This window comes from Engystomops pustulosus, chromosome 8 (genome assembly GCF_040894005.1).
Source record: "Engystomops pustulosus chromosome 8, aEngPut4.maternal, whole genome shotgun sequence".
Taxonomy (NCBI): Eukaryota; Metazoa; Chordata; class Amphibia; order Anura; family Leptodactylidae; genus Engystomops; species Engystomops pustulosus.
In genome coordinates, this window is record NC_092418.1 from 36736538 (window position 1) to 36751970 (window position 15433).

Here is a 15433-nt window from a genome sequence, read left to right on the forward strand (position 1 = left end):
TTACTGGCCAAGATCCATAGGCTAAGCACCCATGGCTCTGGATCTAGGGACCCCACAAGCACCACACCACAGGGACGTTTGAGGCCATGCAATACTGCAGCGGATGAACATGTACCGATGTCAGGACTTGAACCACGCTGAGGCTTTACCAACTGAGCTATGCAACGCTCTGGACAGCTCCAGTGCTGATACTTGGCCTAGTTCTTCCAGTTCCTAGTTCCGGTTTCCCTGGCTTTGCTCCACCCCTTCCTTGATTGGACTTCCTATTTAAACCCAGCCTTACTTATACTCCTTTGCAAGATTATTGTGCTTCCAGCCTGTAGTCTAGTTGTCTCCTTCCCTCCTGCAATTTGACTTCTCTATTGTGCAACGACCACCGGCTTCCTCCTGACTACAATACCTGCCGCTTCCTCATAACTGATGCTGATCTTCTGTGCTACGACCACCGGCTTCCTCCTGACTACAATACCTGCCGCTTCCTCAAAACTGATGCTGATCTTCTGTGCTACGACCACCGGCTTCCTCCTGACTACAATACCTGCCGCTTCCTCAAAACTGATGCTGATCTTCTGTGCTACGACCACCGGCTTCCTCCTGACTACAATACCTGCCGCTTCCTCAAAACTGATGCTGATCTTCTGTGCTACGACCCCCGGCTTCCTCCTGACTACAATACCTGCCTGCTTCTTCAATACTGACGCTGATCTTCTGTGCTATGACCCCAGACTTCCTCCTGACTACACTACCTGCCTGCAACACTTGGACTCCAAAACCAGACCCAGATCGTTACAACCGAATTCTTACCATTCCATATGGTCACAAAAAGTGACTAAGATCAACGTGAATTAAAAACACCTCAACCAAATGACCAGATGTAGTCTCTACCTCTTTTTCTGATGGCCATGCACATCCATCTGTCATCCCTAAGCTAAGGCCAAAATGTTGGTAATGGGGCTTTCTACATGCCGTGTCCGCCAAATAACTTGCTGACAAGGCTTGTTAAATTCCCCCTTATCTGTTTAGGGTTATATTGTATATGTGTGAGTATATATTATTATATAGTTCTATTGAATTTACAGTATACAGATACATATAAAAGTATTAATGGCTCACTTCTCACTAAGTTCATGGTCTCTGTTCATCCTGAAGCTATGACAACTCTTTTTCCAATTAGACAACAATAACTCCTGACCGGCCTCAATCCAATTCAGGTTTCTGTCAAGGTTAGAGGTTTTTGACAGCAAAAATAAGATTTTATTACCTTATGTAAGAAAGTATGTGCCACCAAGAAAAAAGAATATCGAAAACTGCCTTACAGTAATTTTTTTTTCTAAGTTCAGAACATTTTCTTTATTTTTTTAATTTGGTTAGTACAAAAAAAAAAGAGGATACAAGACGTATCAGATATCTGGCCTCCATTCTTCCAAGGCTATATTTATAAAGTACACTCTTCTAGGTCATGTTTGTATCCGGAGACCAAACTTATGAACCAATAACAAGTTTTGTGAAGTAATATTCTTCAGCGCGTTGCCGGTTCTATTCTAAACCTACAGATTAGTATCTCGGAACATTAATAAAGTCAGTGTGTCTGATGTTCTTTTTTTTACAGCGTGCAAACTGTCTGGGGTACAGTCGCTTCTAAATAAAATGTCGTCACGTCAGCCATGATTAAATGCTAGATATAGAACATTTATGTCTGTCATCTCAGACAGACCAGGCTTCACTGGTCAAGATTGGTCGTGTACCTTTCCAAATAGAGAAGAATGACTTCAGCCCCTCAGAGAGAACTTTTCATCAAAGTAAAATTTATCGTCTGCAAAGTTTTCGGTTTTTACAGTCTGTAATATATCAGGAGGCGGTGTACTATAAGGAGACCTCTTTATTCATTTTGTCATTCAACAGTACAGTATCTTACTTTATAATCTTAACCCAAACACCCCTTTTTTTTACCCCCCTCTGCTTTGACGTGGTCCATTATTATTTTTTTTTTTTATGTTTTTTAATAATCTGTCAAGTAATTCCTTGAAATATATTTATAGTGTTGTTTGCTGTTACAGAGCTACAAATGTCATGCATAGGTTAGAATTAAAAGGGGATTTCTATTAAGAAAACCCACAGGACGCTGGAACAAAGGGCTAAGAAAAAACATTTACCCTGCTCAAGCTTTCAGATTCTGCATCCTTCTGGTAATTCCATTTCTAGCTCTGCGTCAGACTGGATGTACTGGCCTCCTCTGACACGCGTCGCCTCCTCTGACACAGGTCATGTGTCCATTTTTCTGGTAATTGTGTTGTCCCACAGTCCATGGAGCCATTCATTGCATGAAGCAGATCCTGTGACCACCCCCAAGGAAATTCCAGTTGGACGCAGTACTGGAAACTGAAGATACCAGAGTAGGGTAGGCATCTGTTCCTTACCCCTGCTCCATATTCTTGGAAAACTCATTTTAGTCTAGGTTTTAATTGACCATCTAGTTACTGTATAGTATAGTTCATTTAATTCATTTGAGATTTCAATGGTAGACCCATGATGATTGCATTTGCACCACTACCCTTAGCGACGCATCCATTTCACAGTCCAATGACAACAAGTACATTTGTTGAGTGATTGCTAGCCAATTGTGAATGGGCCTGCCCTGCAGCTGCTAGTGGGCAGGCTCTTTTGGATATATGATGTGAGTAGCGCTATAGCTAGTTGGTTGGTTGTTTGCTGTACCTCCTTCCCTCTCTAAGAATAAGGGCCCTTTCACACATGTGTTTGTCAAGCACGAGTTCTGCAAGTTTTTTTTGATGTGTGCACACACAGGTTTTTTTTCTTTTTAACGCATGTGAAACTCTCCACCTGCTCTACTTTCGCAAGTCATGAAAAACATCCTGTTCAGGTCTATGGGGACGCATCAAAAACACATTGCCCTCTCAGGTACATGCGAGTGCAAAAGTGAATTTTTCACTGATCCATTGCCTTAGAAAACATAGAAGAGTTATCGGTCTTTTTTCACAAGTGAAAAATTTAGTAAAAATGATCAAAAGCGTGCATAAAAAACTGAAAAACCCTAAGGGTACAGTCACACATAGCGCTTGTGCTGCGTTTACAAGTGGAACAGTAGCGCAATGTGGTCTTGCCTCGGCCTGAACGCATTTGTAGTGAAACGCACGCGATCGGTAATCAAATGGATGCGTTTGACTGGGTACACTAATGAGAACGGGTCGAGGCACGGCTCCCTGCGCTAGGGTTGCGCTTGTAAACTCAGCACTACGTTACATGTCACCGTACCCTGAAGGAAAATGTCAGTTTTTCTCTGACCAAAACCTGATCACACTCTGAAATGCTTGTGTGAAAAGGGTACAGGCAGTCCCCGGGTTACATAGAAGATAGGGTCTGTAGGTTTGTTCTTAAGTTGAATTTGTATGTAAGTCGGAACTGTATATTTTATCATTGTAACCCCAGCCAGAGCTTTTTTGGTCTCTGTGACAATTGGATTTTAAAAATGTTGGAATGTAAGAATCAGGATTAACACTAAAGCTTCATTACAGACGCCTGTGATAACTGTTATAGCTGATCATTGTAGCCTAAGGCTAAAGTACAATAAATTACCAATATCCAGGGGTCCGTTTGTAACTAGGAGTCGTATGTAAGTCGAGTGTTCTTAAGTAGGGGACCACCTGTACACCAAATGGGAAAAATAGACTGCATTATTATCTCACTTCTCCCCTTTTCTCTTTATCTCTGCAGTTTATCTAACCATATAATCTAAACATATAAGACAGAATTAGAAAAAATTATTTTCCCTAAAAAACTTATATCTAAATTTTTATTTTTGGTTCGAAGCCATTCAAAATGACAAATAATGTAACAAAGGACATATGGAACAGGGCCAATTCTTTTTCACAGAGAACAACATTTTTGCTCTCATTTTCCAATTACTAAAATAGTACAAAATTATGCACATATGTAATGCAAAACGGAGAGAGGTTCAAATCAGTACTTTTAGAAAGTAACTTTATACTTTTGGAGATTTAATGTACTAATCTGTTTTTTTTTTCTGGAATTTTTACATGGTTACAGCCATTGTCTATGTCATGGTTGCAGTGCTGAAGTTACCTTCATAACGAGCTGTTATGGATCTTAATATTTTCATTATACTGTATATTGGCCTTTTTTATGTGATTGAAGTTTCCTACCATTCTTTAAAATCCATTACCAAGAGTTCCCTTCAGATAACAAGTCGTCTTGCACATATGCTCTGCATGCAGTCGGCAGGAAAACTTGGTACTGTGCCTCCCCATTGTCTCAAACGATTTTAATGTCACTTAATTGTCTCTGAGAAATTGCTCTGTCCTAAAGAGTTCTATTCTCAGAACCGTGTGGCCCTGTGTCCTAAGCTATTCAGTCTATCATGTGCTGCTAAAATGATAACATAATCTGGGACCAACAGGGTTTTCACATACACAGCTGTTCAGAGATGTTTACATCCATCTGCGTGTAATGTAGTAAGGGGAGGACAGATACCGTGTACAAAAAATATAGAACCCTGGTACTGATGGTAATGAAACCACCATTGTTCTACACAAGAACGTGAATATTCTAAGCTGTCTAAGCTGATAACACAGAACAGTTACGTAGTTCATATTTTTCTTTGTTTTGAGCAGCTTGAATAGGCATCGATAATACAAGGAGAAAAGTAAGTGAACCCTTGAATTTATTAACTTTTAGTTCAATCTCTACTAGCAATCCGCTCCACCTCCATATAAGTTCTACGCAATGTTGAAAAGCTTTAGCCCGTTCCTTAGGCTTATTCATGGTATATTATTTCAATAGGGCTAAAGGAAACCTACCATCACTGATCTACCTTTTAACCCGAGTCTACGCAGCCGCCAGCTCTGCATAGATAATCTATGCAGAGCGCGATGAAGAGGTCATAGTAGGAGGATCGCAAGAGGCTACTGGGGCGTGGAGTAGCCGTGCCATGTAGCTTCAGCTCCTTCTACTCCACGACCCAGTAGCTTATTTCACAAATTTGCATGGGTCATAAAAGATTTTAAAAGTTAGCGGGTACTGAAGGATTAGCCCTAAAAATGGCTTGGATGCTATTCATTAGATGATTCTGCCGTAGGATCTACCTTGATTGGTAGATTCGTGATGGTAGGTTTCCTTTAAAGTGTGAACCACATCTTTTGACTTGTGCTATTGATTTATTTGTGAGCTTTGGGTCCTTGTCTTCTAGAACGATCCAAAAGTCTCTCTGATATGAGGTCATGGACTGCTACTGTCACAAATTCTTCTGATAGGATCAGGTTTTAGGCTTCTTGCAGGAAAACCACACCCAGTGCCTGTGATTGACAGCTCCATTTCTGATCCCGGGAAAGCTGGGTGTGTCTTTGTACTCGTTTTGTCTGCAGCTGCGGTTTGAGTGATGGGCAGCTGAGCCAGTCAGTGCTGGAGGTAATGTCCATTACTGCCTTATATTCTGCCCAATCCCTTCATTAGGTGCTGGTTATTCAGTGTGTGTATCTAGTGCTCTTGCCATTGCAGTTCTTCTGTGTATTGACTTCTGCTTTGCCTACCGACCATTCTATTTGCTATACGATTCTGTACATTTGCCGCCATTTTGTTTTTGACCTTGTTTGTTTGACTCCGCTTGTCTGTCTATATCTGTTGTTTTCCCTCTTCCTGTCTCAGTCTTGTGTCGGTTCTATGTACCAGTGTGAACACTGGTCTATACCTGTATTCTGGTTACCTGTCCGCTCCACCATCCAGCAGCTGCCAGACAAAGTGAGTCTTCCCTGTCATCTTGTAGGGTCGCTCAGGGACCGTCAGTTAGGTTCGTGATAGTGGGTTCACCCTTGTCAGGGCGGTTTATATGCTTTAAGCAGGGCCTTAGCCGGCAGGGACGTCGCAGGGTGAGTTCACCACCACTTACCTAGTCTGACAGCTAGCGCCAAGCCTGGTTGTGGTTGCGCGTTTGCTGGACAGGTAATGACAGCTACCCTTTTATTCTTTTGTTCAATGTGCTGATATAACCTTAAATTCATGTCAGATTGTCCATCACGGCTTTAGGACCACCGCTTCTAGGATGAGTAGAGATGGCCCTGTTTTACGCTGGATTGATGAACATGCAGATGCATTGCATTACTGTTATAGCATTTTCTGGGTTCATGTCTCTTGTCTTCTAAAAGTTGATTGCGTCAAAGAATGGTTTACATTAACTGTTTCCTGAAAACAGAGTTGTCATTGTTGTTGAATGCACGCAATAAATCCATGATTTTTTTCATGTGCATTTGTGTGTACGTAATTTTTGTTGATGATCAGAAGAAATCTTGTTAGTAATCCATCTTTATGTCTTATGATGGAGAAATATATGCAAACCAGTAGTTTTGTCATTTTGTCTGCTGGGCTTTAGTGGTGCCAATTAATAGTAAATTAACAATAGAAGCAATATAATCTTTTAAAGGGTATTGTTAAAGGTACACTACAGGGACAGTATAAGTAAAGGGTGAACTTAACAAAGGAAACATATTGTTGTATTTGAATAAAGTATACAAAAAAGACATCAATGTAAAATAAAAAAGCCTTTATCACACATGTAATCAGAGACTGAAATAACTAAAAAGAATATATGATAAAATATAATACAATGGCAAGGCAACAATTGATATGTAATGAATTGAGAAGATGAATTGAAGTGAATGGTGTATCTACAGATAGGGTGAGATCCAGAGGGTTGTAAAGGTTTTTATTTCTGTAGATGAAAGCATTTGATGGGTCGTCATTCAAAGAAAAGTTACACAAAAGACCAGTGGATTGATGAAGATGGGGTCACAATTGTGTGCCTTCTTCCATTAATAGGCCTCAAGCATTCATCTGATCAGCCTGCATGTTTCTTTGTAGACATAGGTAAACGATAGATTTTCTACATCACTTTAAAGTCAATTTTCGGGACAGTGACTTCAAACTATTAAAGCCATTAACTCCACATGGTGGAGTCTGCTGCATATCAAGCAGGTTCATATCTGCTGATAGGTTCCCTTCTAGATCACATGACACAATTTTGGTCAGGGGTTTGTATCCGTATTCAGTGTGCAGGGTCAGATATTGTGAAGCACACCAGCACTCCCATTCACTATTTATGGGAGTGCTGGGGATTTGGTTATTTTCGCCACTTCCATACAATTGAATGGAGCTTATTTAATTGAATTGGAGAGATGGAAATAGCCAAATCTACCCATTAGTGAGAAGGGGCCCCCATTGTCTGGATTTTTGGAGGTCCAGTTCTTGTGATCGGTGGGGGTCCTAGCAGTCTTACTCTCACTGACCAGCATGTTATTCCCTATTCTATGGAAAATTAGGACAACCCCTATAAACAAATTGGATCACTGGATCGTGGTACACATACATGGTGTTTGCAGAGTTCCTACCTTAGAGTCATAGGACACTTGCAGAGTATAAACCACCATAGGTATATCTATAAGGGGACTATGGGTTGAGATATCATCCTGACACTAGTGTACAGGGGGGCCAAAAGCCACTTTACCGCACAGGAATACTGTAATATTCTCATTATCTTAGATTTGGGAAGATGTCAACAGAGTTTAAGTTCGGACCAAAAAGCTTCTTTGTGTTGCTTTTTACAACGCGACATTGTTTTTTTAAATAAATGATGGTAATTGCCCCCATTACGCTGACACTCTGCTTCTATTGCTAAAGTGAAGGATTAAGGCTGTTCATATATTGATTTTTTTTTTTCAATTAATTATTCTTGTTTACTAGAAGATAACTAGCTCTAGGAACAATGGTGACCTCAGCTTTATGTATTCCCCGTAAGAGAAACGCATATAGTTTCCAATGTTGACCAACATTTATATCTCATTAGAGATGTTGGGCTTCCTGCCTAGAAGTTGTACTGGCCAATAAAATCCCAGGTTTGTTCAAATTTACTTTAATCTCTTTAATGAAAAAAAAAAAAGGTCAACATTTTTTGATTGAGCGTTTTCAGCGTATTACTTTTATATACTGACTATCCTGTGGGGATTTCTCTGGTTTTGATGCATTCCTATAATCTTATCTGGTTTAGTTAATAATGTTACAATGTAAAACATTCCACAACACCAGAAATTACCTTATCCAATGGCTTTTAGTTACATTAGAGTCAGAACCTGTTGTCAAAAACAGTTTGTAAAAAAACCTGTTGTAAACTACAGTTCGTGGAAAACCTGAGGTCACTGAACATTCAACTCCCTTTCATATAAAAGGAAGTGAAGTTCCAGTTACCAATACACAGAAATCTGGGCTGTTCTTCCTGATACATTGTGTGTTTTTTGTGTCTGATCCCCCTCGGTCACTTATTCTATTTATAGATTAGAAAAAAATCTTTAAAAAAGTGTTGCATTTTTTTGGACTATAAGATACTTTCCAGTAACTGAAAATCTTGCTAAAAAGTATACGCGTTGTATAGTCCAAGGTCAGAAGGATCCAGCACTCACAGACCCCCCTTACCACTGTTCTGGAGATTGGGTGAAGCACTGACAAATTGTTTCACCTGATCTCACTTGGCCAATTCCGACATGAATATTACTGCAGGATCGAGACCGATGTCAGAAGATTTTGACTGATAAGATTCTTCATAACCTTAAGGTCCTGGAACCCTTGCCTGCCGATTGGGATAGAGCCAGGGGATGGGATGATAAGATTTCTTTTAACTGCTCCTGCAACTAGGTATGAGAGTGGTGTGTGAATAGATGGATGTAGTAAAACCTATGTGTGTGGATGGATGTAGCAAAGATGTGTGTGAATGAGTGGATAGAACAGAGCTGTGTGTGTGAATGGATATAGCAGAGCTAAGTGTGTGGATAGATGTAGCAAAGATATTTGTGTGTCTATAAATGAGTGGATATAGCAGAGCTGTGTGTGAATGGATCGATGTTGCTGCGATATGTGTGGATATAGCAGAACAGTGTGTGAATGGATGGATGTAGCTAAGGTGTGTGTGTGTGGGTGGATAGATGGATATAGCAGTGCTATGTGGGTGGATAGATGGATATAGCAGTGCTATGTGGGTGGATAGATGGATATAGCAGTGCTATGTGGGTGGATAGATGGATATAGCAGTGCTATGTGGGTGGATAGATGGATATAGCAGTGCTATGTGGGTGGATAGATGGATATAGCAGTGCTATGTGGGTGGATAGATGGATATAGCAGTGCTATGTGGGTGTATAGATGGATATAGCAGTGCTATGTGGGTGGATAGATGGATATAGCAGTGCTATGTGGGTGGATAGATGGATATAGCAGTGCTATGTGGGTGGATAGATGTAGCAAAGGTGTGTGTATGAATTAGTGTATATAACAGAGCTTTGTGTGTGTTTGAATAGATGGATGGATTTAGCAAAGCTGTGTAAGTGAATGGTTTGATGTAGCAGTGTTGTGTGTGTGTGCGAGAGACCAGCAGGGAATTTTTAATTGGTGTCAAATATATGTTTCTATTTTTTTATGACTAAATCTGGGGTGTGTCTTATAGTAAGAAGCTTCCTGTGGTCTGAAAAATATAGTTTTGGGATTTTACATCACCAGTTTGGACTATAGGACTGCCTCAGGTCTTTTGCTAAACAGTCTGAAGTATGAACTAAATTGTTATTTTCTGTTCTGTTTTTGAATGGGAAAAAAAAAAGTCTAATATAATAAAAATGTTGGTGTTGAGTTCAGAATGTTACAATGTTACCCAGATTGATGGCTATTTCTTAGTTTAGATAAACAGAACAGCAGTCACAGACTAGGACCAAAGACGGAAGTGATGCTGTTTTTGCATTGTGTACAGTCTGAGTGTGTCCGTGGAATATTACTCCATTTTTAATTAAAATTCCGATGTTTTGCCCTCCCGAGCCGTAATGCTTAAGAAAGTATCTTACCAAGTAGAATGTAGAAGTGGATTTCCTCGCATACCACAACAAAGACAAATTCATTAAAAGTGATTTGTGCTGAAATCTGTCAGCGCAGCGCTCTTTGATATAAACACACTAATGTTTCAAAGCCGCAATATCGCTTCCTGTAATTGATCTCCACTTTCGGAAGTGATGTTCATTTCAAGAAACGGTTGTCACTTAAAAGCTCATTGAAAACAAGCAAACACATTCCTCACAATCGCCGCATAGTCAATGTGCTGGCAGAAATTGGTCTGACTTGCAGCGATTATTATGATAGTTTGTCTGCACAAAGCCGAGCAGGATAGTGGCTCTTTTATGTGTATTATTCATGCGCCATTATAATGGGGGGTTTTCACATCTGTCTGAAGATTAATAAGTCTAACGCTGTCTTCCCCACTTTCTAGGTTGCTGAAATGCACGGAGAGTTGATTGAATTCAATGAAAAACTTCACCGTACTCTCATCGCGAAGGAAGCGCTTGTGTCACAAATGAGGCAAGAACTTATTGATCTCAGAGGACCGGTAAGCATTTTTTATTGTCTAATGATTTTCCACAATGGAAGAATAATTGGAAGAGTAGCAATAAAAATAATATACATTCTGAAACTTAGTGGGAAAAAATATGTGAAAATGGAATTTCATCCAGACTAGGCATGACCCATACTCAAGTGTTTTCTTTCTATTTCATGAAATCGGTTTACATTATTATCACGGAAAAGAGGACCAGTGGGACTCCCATCAGTCAGGACAATGGGTGTCCCATTCCTGTAATTGATGAATGGCTTAGGTCCAGCATGACCCTACCGCTCCCAGAATAAGTGAAGCACAGCTATCTACACCTTGTTCTGCAAATAGATGATATCAATTGAACTTGGAACAACCCTTATAAGGGAAATAGACCATCAAAATCATGGACACTTAGTCATAGATTCAGGTACCATGACTTAGGTAATCTACTTATATTAGTTATCCGTAGTCTCCTTCCTTCTAAAATTAACTTGTAAAATTATGCTAATGAGCCAGAAGGGCTCTGATGGAGGGGTTACCAGAGCCCCTCCATTCTGTAGCTTTATAGGCTGTTACTTTATGCAAGAGCCCGCCCCTCCCCCCATGGGAGATTACGGCAGGCAGAAGGAGGGCGGAAGTTCCAAGTCACGGTGCCTGGATCTATGAGTGAGTGTCCCTGCTTTTATCATTCTTGATTTTGATGGTATATTTCCTTTAAAGAGAATAAAAATCTGTACTTTCTAAGCCATCATTTAAATCCAATTTGCTGCAAACTTTGATAAATTTGTCAGAATGTGGGAGGTCCGGCTAAGTGGGAAGACATCAGTAAAAATTTGCAAACGTTGGTAGAAAATTGAGCCTACAGAATCAATATGTAGAAGATTGTGGCCGTAACTTTAAAATCACACATGCAGAATAATTCAGCCATACAGATATGTAGCAATGAAATTCTTGCTGAATATAAACCCCACAGGGCAATATGGGAGTGGGTGGTAATGCCCACGCCGTCACCACCGTCTGTGATTAATAACTCTACTTCTGGGTTGACAGCTAGAATCAGAAAAGAAAGTTCCCAGATCAGTAATGTTTGAGCCCCTAAGGGTTTTGATGCCTAGATTTTACATGCACAGGCATTAATGTAATGTCATATGTATACTGTATGTGACATTATAAGTGAAAAACATAGGGATTCTCTCCACAAAGGTAGAGAACTGTACAATAAAGCTATGGAACATGTTAAAGGCAGGGTAAATAATGAATCGTCTTTGATGATCCCTGAAAGTCATGATTTACTTGGTGCTTTAATTGGCTGTATGTCTTGGGTTCGTCATCACCAGGCTGGGGAGGTGGGGGTTAATGATATGTTTTAAGACAGCAGGGGTTTTAACTTCTAGTTGTAATGGCTCCTTAAATTTTATGTCGTCTTTGTTGGACAATAGTAGATGTCATCCTAGATAACCTCTTAAAAGCCAATTCTGTTAGACTCTCTGTACGTGGTGGGATCTCTATTGAGAGGTCATCAATAGAGCAACCCTCTTGCTTTTCTTTTCTCCTTTAATGGTTGTAGTAATGTTAATATTGTTTACACCACCGTTGCTTTGAGGTTGCCATGGTAACATTAATGGAGCAACTTTTCTGTGCTCGAACATCCCGTCACATGACCTTTACCCTTATAAATGTTTTATTGTAAGTGGAGACCACTTGACAATACAGACTACACACAAGTCTCAGTCTGTTGACATTGTAGCGACCCAGAACTTTCACAATATTTCTATCACATCAGGGGTTAAAGGAGTTTGCCTATAAAAAAAAGTACTCAAATTTAATCCCCTAGTGATGTTTACATGAGCATTTTTAACCCTTACTTTTACAATTTTACTCAGTTTTATTGCTGTTTTAGCTCATATAACTCAGTGATGGTCGTTGTAAAATCCCAGCGTGTGGGATTATGAAATGCTGTGTGCCGGACACTGTGCTCAGATTCAGGGTATGGGTTTTCTTTACACTTTTAGCTTTTGAACATTCACTAGTATCTGACACATAGAAAAAGAGAGCTGAGCCAGATTAGAGATGAGAGATGATGAGATCCATGAGATGTATATAAAACACAATGACACTCTCAGCTCTGCTAACTCACCTATAACACACACTGTCAGTCCTGCTCCTTTCCAGATAAAGACCTTATCTGTCTGTAGCTTGTAGAGTAGGTCTGTGCACACTTCTGTTTGCTGATAGGAAGTGCTTGTGTCTGAGCTGATCTTGTAATGCAGGAAGGGGGCAGGGGCAGAGAGCACTGCAGTATGCAGATAAGAGAAGCTATTCATGAGAAGAATCCGACCATAGCCAAAAGATTGATCGTATTTGGGGACAACCAAAGTTGTAAACCGAAGGATTACTGAATTATATCTGAAATGCTGTATATTTGTTAATAACCATGAATTAAAGAATGTGTTATTTTTAAGAAGAAGTATATTTAAGAAACTTGTCTTCAAGGAAATACCCCTTTATGGCTTCAATAGCAAATATTTATATTATAATGAATGAGCTATAATATTTTATAATAGAGCCCCTTTAATAGATATTATACAATGCTTCTGTGTATGTTATATAGAAAATACATACGAAAAGGAGGGTGGTGTATACCCCCTCCTAAACCCCACTTGGTAGGTATAACAAAGAGTACAAGGAAAGTGGAGGACCAATATAAAACTTAGCTTTTAATGCAAAATATCCTTAAAAATATTAAATACAAAAATAGATGTGTCAGTTACCAGTGTTCGTGAGGATGATGCCGTATAATGGGTGTAGGCACCGATGATGCAGAGTGGCACTCACAATTTTCTGGGTATATGTGGTTCTGCAGAGGTTATCCCATTGCGGGATGCCGAATGTCATGCAGAAAAGATACCGTCTGTGATAATGTATCGATGCTTAAAGAAGATGTGTGGTGCGGAAACTCCGAGAGAATGAGACAATGGTAAGAAGGGGTGGGGGTGGGGCACTCCAGGGTGTAGAGTGCGGGGTACCCTATAAGACCCTAGTATTAAAGATGAGTGGTCCCTGTCCAACCCTTCGAACCTCGCCACGGAGCCGCAGCCCTAGATGGCTGCCGCCCCGTCTGGAGCCTATCCCTACCAACGGCCCTCTGACCCTAATACAGGGGAGGGGGGAGGAGGGGGGGAAGGAGGTGTCCAGAAAAGAGTCTCTTGTGATGCAACAAGTACCCGACCTATCTAGAGGGGAAAGATAGATGTGTCCTCTATTGTGAAAATGGTGGGTATTAATGGCAATAGGCAGGTAAAAAATGTGTAGCTGCAGGGTCACATCTGGTCTTGAGAACCCTACATGTCATGTTTCGCCTCTTCAATTGGGCTCATCAGGGGCAAAAGGAGACCAGAATAACCTGCTTCAAAAGCCTATATAGATGTCTCGGCTGAAGACAGCAAAATGGTGTTAAATAATCTTGAGATAAATTAGGGCAGTGGCCGGATCAAGAGGGTCCGTTCCAAAGAATGGTTGGCATGGACCATAGGTGCCTGGACTTAGAAACGCCAGATGCTGCGCTTAGCGTCCGGCGTGGTGCCCAAGATGTCAGTGGAACACATGAGGCATAATGGAGCCATTAATACCCACCATTTTCACAATAGAGGACACATCTATCTTTCCCCTCTAGATAGGTCAGGTACTTGTTGCATCACAAGAGACTCTTTTCTGGACACCTCCTTCCCCCCCTCCTCCCCCCTCCCCTGTATTAGGGTCAGAGGGCCGTTGGTAGGGATAGGCTCCAGACGGGGCGGCAGCCATCTAGGGCTGCGGCTCCGTGGCGAGGTTCGAAGGGTTGGACAGGGACCACTCATCTTTAATACTAGGGTCTTCTAGGGTACCCCGCACTCTACACCCTGGAGTGCCCCACCCCCACCCCTTCTTACCATTGTCTCATTCTCTCGGAGTTTCCGCACCACACATCTTCTTTAAGCATCGATACATTATCACAGACGGTATCTTTTCTGCATGACATTCGGCATCCCGCAATGGGATAACCTCTGCAGAACCACATATACCCAGAAAATTGTGAGTGCCACTCTGCATCATCGGTGCCTACACCCATTATACGGCATCATCCTCACGAACACTGGTAACTGACACATCTATTTTTGTATTTAATATTTTTAAGGATATTTTGCATTAAAAGCTAAGTTTTATATTGGTCCTCCACTTTCCTTGTACTCTTTGTGTATGTTATATAATACAACGCAGCCATATGATTAGATACAGGTAAGATGTCCCTGTATAACCTGTAATGTGAATAGTGTATCAAGCTGAGCCATACTTTGCATATTCTACGGTAACTCAAGTCTTTTTATGTTCCAACCTCACTTTCCGTGCCCGATGTGTTATGCAGCATTTAAATATTCAGCAATTTGAGCCATTAAAGTTGAATGTGTTCTCGGCAGATTACAAATAAATCTGAGTAGATTGGTAGCATGTGATAGTTAGTTGAGATTTTTTGCCATCGATTCCCTAGCAGAGCACAGTTATTGCTTGCTTACTCCTTCGGTAAGAGCGTTATCTGTCATCCTCATGGGTAGACTGCCGTTTTTAGTGCGTCTCTGAGACAAACACATAGCACTTTTACGTTTTTTAATGTGCAGTCGTTTCACAGCGGAGAAAATGAGAGCGAGCAGCAGCGATGCCGGCTTGAGGTGAGGGTAGAATTTCGACAAATTGTGCCTTTGGAATTCATAAAGAGAATGAGTTTATGGATTTCTTATGAGAGGTTCATAGCAGGAGCGTTGAGATGTTGTTTTGTAAAGTTGTCAGCCGCCTTTCATTGCTTCTACTTTCAACAGCTACTACTATTCCAATATTTGTCGAAAAGGTTTGGATTGACTTTTTTTTTATCAAATAATATATACAGCAGGTGCACATTATAGCAAGAGACCAGAATTCCAGCATGAAGATGCAATACAATAAAGCAACATAAAAAGATCCAAACTTCATAGATAT

The 15433-nt window shown here is 40.7% G+C and overlaps 1 protein-coding gene across 3 annotated transcripts in view; it reads left to right on the plus strand.

Annotated features, from left to right (window-relative positions):
* Nucleotides 1-15433, plus strand: part of SNX29 (sorting nexin 29) — a 353067-nt gene that overhangs the window by 156430 nt on the left and 181204 nt on the right. For all 3 annotated transcript variants that reach the window (XM_072120679.1, XM_072120678.1, XM_072120680.1), the window contains one exon: nt 10325-10441. In XM_072120679.1, the coding sequence (XP_071976780.1) occupies nt 10325-10441 (117 nt within the window). The remainder of the gene's footprint in view (nt 1-10324; nt 10442-15433) is intronic.